The sequence below is a fragment of the Chenopodium album genome, chromosome 5, assembly GCF_948465745.1.
Source record: "Chenopodium album chromosome 5, dcCheAlbu1.1, whole genome shotgun sequence".
Taxonomy (NCBI): domain Eukaryota; kingdom Viridiplantae; phylum Streptophyta; class Magnoliopsida; order Caryophyllales; family Amaranthaceae; genus Chenopodium; species Chenopodium album.
Genome location: NC_137838.1, coordinates 67,547,498 through 67,554,124, shown reverse-complemented (window position 1 = coordinate 67,554,124; position 6,627 = coordinate 67,547,498). Strand labels below are relative to the sequence as shown.

At 33.5% G+C, this 6,627-nt stretch overlaps 1 protein-coding gene across 1 annotated transcript; it reads left to right on the top strand.

Annotated features, from left to right (window-relative positions):
* Positions 1–3,311: 3,311 nt before the first annotated feature.
* Positions 3,312–5,416, top strand: LOC145633043 (uncharacterized). Its single transcript, XM_081685349.1, has 4 exons — positions 3,312–3,600; positions 3,714–4,118; positions 4,484–4,630; positions 4,866–5,416. The coding sequence occupies exons 1-4, from the start codon at positions 3,312–3,314 to the stop codon at positions 5,414–5,416; spliced, it is 1,392 nt and encodes a 463-aa protein (XP_081541475.1).
* Positions 5,417–6,627: the final 1,211 nt, after the last annotated feature.

Here is a 6,627-nt window from a genome sequence, read left to right as displayed (position 1 = left end):
ACCCTTTTCTTTCAGATGGTCATCGAATTCTTGGCTCAAGTATTCACCACCTCGATCCAATCAAAAGGGCTTTGATTTTCTTGCCAAGATGATTTTCAACTACACTCTGAAATTCTTTAAACTTTTCAAACGATTCAGATTTATGCGACATGAGGTAGACATAGCCATATCTACTATAGACGTCCGTAAAGGTGATAAAATATCGATGTCCATTTCTTGTGGCGGAGCTCTTTGGTCCACATACATTGGTGTGTATTAGACCTAATAAGTATCCTGCTCTTTCTCCTAACTTGGAGAATGGCTGTTTATTTGATCATTTTTCCTAATACGCTTCCCTCGCAATTCTCAAACGATTCTAAATAGAAAGAGTCAAGAACACCTTCGTGTAGAAGTTTCTTGATGCGTTTGATGTTAATGTGGTTAAGACGACAATGCCACAAGTAAGTCTGATTTGACTCCATAGTCTTAGATCTTTTGGTATCATTATAAACAATTTTTTCTAAGCACACAAAGGTGTCATTCCATAAATGTGAACAAGACATAAAACTAAAGTCTTGCGATCAAAGTTAAAATGACGATTAACGTCATGAGATTAAAGTATCACTACTACAAAATTACCTTTTAAAAGTCGCCCTTTTAGAGTCGCATGTTAAAAATATGTGACAAATTAGCCTTTGGAGTCACCCCTTATAGATGAGGCAACACTATAGGTAGTATAATAAGTTTAGAAAAAATGTAAAGTGTCGCTTGATTATTATTGTGTGAGTCATAAATGTTTGGAGTCGCCTCATATAAATTAAGTGATGCGTAAGGTTGTTGTATAAATATAGCTATTGAGTCTAATACATTGCCTGAAATTAATATCTGACTCATAAGCTTTACGAATCACTCGTTATAAATTAGGTGACACATTAGGTGGTATTAGAAATTATGAAAATAAGTCTAAAGTGTCATATGTTCTTGATATGTGACTCGTAAACCTTTGGAGTCGCCTCTTATAAATAACGTGATGCGTAAGGTTTGAATATAAATTTATCTAGGTATTTTATTAACTCGTCCCTTAATTAGTACTATGTCTTCATATACTACTAAAAGAAAGAGTAATATGTTTTTTTTTTTTAAAAAAAGTACCACGTTTTTTTAATCAAAAAGAAAAAAAAAATTAATACGTTTTTTTAATCAAAAAGAAAAAAAAAGTAAACAGTACTACGTTTTTTTAATAAAAAAAAAGGTAAAAGATTACTACAATTTTTTAATCAAAAAATAAAGTAAAAAAAGTTAAAAACCCTTGAAAACTAAACCATACATATTCATCTTCTTTAACAATACTGTGATTTCCCACGCAAACCAAACCCCTAAATCTTGATTCCCAATCAAACCCCAGTATCTAAAAATTTGTAGTGAAATTCAATAATTTCCCTTGCAATTTGAAAGAAAGAGTTTGTTTTTGCCAAGAAGGGGGGAGTATTTACTGCTTCTTCTAACATTTAAAGAGTGATAAAACTACCTCGACGGCAGAAGACGCTACTCGGCGGAGAAGCGACGGAGCATCTAATATTGTATCTCAACCCCAGCAACCAAATTTTCCGGCCTAATTGTGATAATTTCGGCAGTGGGTCTCATCTAATATTTTGTAGAAGCATCGAATTCGAAGTTAAGCATCTGATAAACCATAATTTCATCTATTTATACATGGGTTATTATAATTTTAGTGTTTTAGTTTATCAAAATTCATTATCTTTCATTGTCTTGTTATTTAAATTAGGCTGAATTCGTTTTTTTTTTTTGGATCTTATGCTTAATTGAATTTCTACATTTTTGGGGTTTCTTTTTTTTTTTTTCTTTCATAAAGTACGGTTATGTTCATATGTTGGACCATTGCATGTTGATTATTGATGTGATTTGTTAATCTTGGACTTAATTTTCTTTTTGTATTCCACTATAAATTAAGAAAGATGAAGATTATGCATCCCGTATCAGTTTGACATCTTTTAAAATTTAGTTTTCAATTAATTTATTAGTCACGTGAATATTGACTATATGGATGCTCTCGTTTTAATTATATAATTTATTGATAAAACTATTTTGATTCTGATGCATATATGGTAGACACTACGATGTGATCTTATGCTATTACATACTCTGCTACTAATAATAAAAAAAATCTAGAATGATTTCAACCTGTCAAAAGTCATGTATTATTAAATTCTTATATATTGGTTTATGAGATTTAATGTTTATTAATTAAATATATGCGGGGCATGTATTTGTTAGAGATCAAATGGACAAAACTTGGATTACACGAAAGCGTACTACGCCTGAATTTAAACAAGGGGTTGAAGTTTTTATTCAATTTTCCTTGAAACTTAAAAAAAGGGGAGAAAATATGTTGTCCTTGTAAGACTTGTGGAAATATGGGTACGGTGTCTAATGAAAATGAACTACGAGATCATATTTTTTGTAATGGGTTTTTGAAGAATTATACTGAATGGGTTTGGCATGGTGAGGGAATAGTATATGATGATATTAACTACGATGATAATGTAGTGGGCTTAAATAATGTTGATGATGATTATGAAGATAATCAGTTTGAAGAGATGTTACATGATATGGAGGAAAATATGGATGAGAGGGGACATGTTTTAGATAGTTTATTAAGTGATGATAATAAACCTTTGTATGCTGGCTGCTCCAAGTATACTAGACTTTCTGGTGTACTAAAGTTGTTCAAAATAAAAGCAAAACATGGGTGGAGTGATAAGGGTTTCACAGATTTGTTGGAAACATTGATAGATATGCTTCCCGAAGGTAAGGAGCTTCCAAGTTCTACATACCAAGCAAAGAAAATGTTGTGTCCAATGGATTTAGATGCTGAGAAGATACATGCTTGCCCAAATGATTGTATGTTATACCGAAAAGAGTACAATGACTTGCATGAATGTCCAAAATGTGGGACTTCACGATATAAGGTGAGTAATGATGGTGAAATTGTTAAAGGAGGGGCTCCTGCCAAGGTGATTTGGTATTTGCCTATTGTGCCAAGGTTTAAACGTTTATTCGCTAATGTTAATGATGCAAATAATCTAACATGGCATGCTGATGAGCGCGAAAAAGACGAAATGCTTCGACATGGAGCAGATTCCCCATAATGGAAACATATTGATGATGAATTTAAAGAATTTGGTTGTGAGGCAAGGAATTTAAGGCTAGGCTTATGTACTGATGGAATAAACCCATTTGGTAACATGAGTAGCCAACACAACACCTGGCCAGTTTTGTTGGTGATTTATAATTGACCACCTTGGCTAATTATGAAGCGTAAGTACATTATGTTGTCATTATTGATTTCAGGACCTAAGCAGCAAGGGAATGACATAGATGTATACTTAGCACCATTAATTGAAGATTTAAAAAAGTTGTGGGATGAAGGCGTGCCTATGTTTGATGCTTATCAAAATGAGTCTTTTACGTTGCGTGCCATGATTTATTGCACAATTAATGATTTTCCAGCTTATGGGAATCTATCTGGTCACATGACTAAGGGATATAAAGCATGCCCAATTTGTGAAGATGATACAGAAGCTATTCATCTACCGAAAAGTAAGAAGTCGTCTTATAAAAAGTATAGCTTCCTCGTAATCATCCCTACCGTAAACTTCGAAAGGCATTTGATGGAAAACCCGAGCATGGAAATACTCCTATTCCTCTAACAGAGAAACAAGTTTATGAGCGAGTTAAGGACATCAATTGTGTTTTTGGCAAACCTTACAAGGCTCCGGGTGACAATGTTTGCTACAAAAAGATGTCTACATTTTGGATCTTGCCGTATTGGAAACATCTATCAGTGAGACATTGTATAGATGTGATGCGTGTTGAGAAAAATATTTTTGATAGTCTTATCGGCACACTTTTAAACATACCAGGTAAAACTAAAGATGGTAAGAATGCTCGGGGTGACATGGTTAAGTTGGGCATACGACCTGAATTGAAAGCTATAAAGAAAGGAAAGCGCCACTACTTACCTCCAGCATGTTCCACTTTATCAAAAAAAGAAAGAAGGCTTTTGTGCGAGTCTTTACATGGTGTGAAAGTTCCTCATGGGTATTCCTCTAATATCTGTAATCTTGTCTCGGTGAAAGACTTGAAATTAATTGGGTTGAAATCTCATGATTGTCACACACTTATGCAAGAGATTTTACCTGTGGCAATTAGATCAATTTTACCAAAAAAAGTGAGACGCACCATAATTCAGTTGTGCTTATTTTTTAAAGCCATTTGCTCAAAGGTAATCGATCCTGGAAAGTTAGATTCTTTGCAAGCACAAGTAGTTCTCACACTATGCCAACTTGAAATGTATTTTCCACCCTCTTTTTTTGACATTATGGTACATTTGATACTTCACCTAGTGAGAGAGGTTAAATTATGTGGACCTGTTTATCTTAGGTACATGTATCCATTTGAGCATAAATGGGTGATTTAAAAGGGTATGTGAGGAACCGATCTCGACCTGAAGGTATCATAATTGAGGGATATTTAAGTGATGAGGTCTTAGGATATTGTATTGAGCACTTAGCAGAGCTTGAAAAGTTTGGTCTGCCTATACCTCGTCATAATAAGGATAGGATTCAAGGTAAAGGTACAATTGGACGTCGAGTCGTCATCCTTAACCGCGAAAAAACTTAATCAAGCATATTTTTATATCCTAAAAAAAAGTGTGGAGGTGCATCCTTATTTGTAAGAACATATGAATCATATAAGGCTTGAAAATCCTGGAAAAAATGAAAATTTTCTGAGAGATAAACACAACCACTCATTTATAAAGTGGTTCCAGAATAAGGTTAATTCTCAATTAAGTCAAACACCAGGTGATGTTTTTGAAGACATTAATTGGTTAGCATTTGGTCTGTTTGCTAATGTTGTATCTTATGAGGGGTATGATGTCAATGGGTATTGTTTCTACACCAAGCAAAGGGATTATAGTAGTACCATGCAGAACAATGGTGTTACTTTGGTTGCGTCTGGTCTGCATTTTTCTAGTGCAAAGGATAATAGACCATGTCATGCGAAGATGTCATATTATGGTGTAATTGAGAACATATTTGAACTCGACTTCATTGAGTTTAAGGTGCCCGTGTTTCAGTGCAAGTGGGTGGATGTAAGCAAAGGTATCAAAACTGATGATATGGGATACACATCAGTAAATTTTGATAAACTAGGTCAATTAGATGAACCATTCATAATGGCATCGCAAGAAAAACAAGTGTTTTACATGAAAGACCCAGTTGAAAATCATTGGTCGATAGTGATTCAAGGAAAGAGAAATGGTGTGGCAGTAGCAGACCTTGTTCCTGATGAAGAAGAATTTGTCAAACTGATGAGATTCCTATGTTTTCATTATATCAAAGTGTACCACTAAATGCAGATGACTTAATCGAGCATTATTTGCGTGATGATCATAATGAAGGTGTATGGGTTTTACAAAAATCCAAGTAATGAATAAATAGGTGAAAATTATTCCTTTTTTATTTTTAATTTTTCCATTTGTAGGTCTATACTTGTGATATTCTTATATAACTGAGGGTTTTTTTTTTCTTAAATGTTTATTTGGTTTCTAACTTTGTGATAGATTATGGTGTATATTTTAAGTATATTTTAAGTATAACTTATTTGACAGTACACTAACCTTTATCTTTTGTTTTTGCTCTGATAGGTGAATTTTTTTTGTTTTTCAGTAATATAAGTAGCTACAAGTGCAAAGTTAATTTCTTAGATTAGGTATTTAATTATTCTCTCCCATTTTAGGTATATGCATTTACACTCTAATGCTTAACAACGTAACTTATTATGTTAGGATTTTCATATTACATGGCTTCTGAGGAAGATCCTTCCATTTCTCAAGCTGATGATCAGACTAAGCAACTGAAAAAAGAGAAGACAAGAGGCCCTACAACTGCTAAACATATAACAGAGGATGATGATGGACTGTATCCTCTTGAGTGGGATGCACATGGTACTGCAGTGGGAGAACATAAAGATAAGTACACAACTTATACTGGTGCTATTACTCGTTCAAAGGTCAAGATTCACATTGAAAATTAGCGTCAAGTTGATAAGGAACTAAAGGATAGGTTATGGGTTTGTGTCAAGGTATGTAAATATATATAATTAAGTACTTTTATGCTAAATGATTTTATTTCAATTAATAAGTAATTGATTCCATAACATATGAATATGTAGAAATTATTCATGTGCGACGATGATAAGAAAGAATTTGTATAAAGAGATTGCAACAAGAGGTGGAGAGAATTTAAGACAAGATTAACTCGTGAATATTTAACACAACATGAGAAAAATGAAGAACACCCACCCTGGAATTTTTACCCTGGCATTGATGAAGATGATTGGAAATTATTCAAGGAGCTACGTGAAAAACCTGAATTCAAGGTATTGCCTATTTTACTTTCTCTTTTCTCCTTTAATTCCAAATTGTTCAAGATATTATGTGATGCTAAGTATATTGTCAGGCTATAAGCAAACAAAATCGAAGTAACCAAGCTAAAAAATGAGCACCCACATCATTTGGGTTGTGGTGGATATGAAAAACAAGAAGAACGACATATCAAAGCC

Bases quoted from the DNA above. Each gene is read 5' to 3' on its own strand.
- LOC145633043 (XM_081685349.1), top strand. From the start codon at position 3,312: ATGAAGCGTAAGTACATTATGTTGTCATTATTGATTTCAGGACCTAAG. The intron at 4,119-4,483 runs GTAATCTTGTCT...GTGATTTAAAAG, and splicing joins TGGGTATTCCTCTAATATCT to GGTATGTGAGGAACCGATCT. The intron at 4,631-4,865 runs GTAAAGGTACAA...GTCAAACACCAG, and splicing joins TAATAAGGATAGGATTCAAG to GTGATGTTTTTGAAGACATT.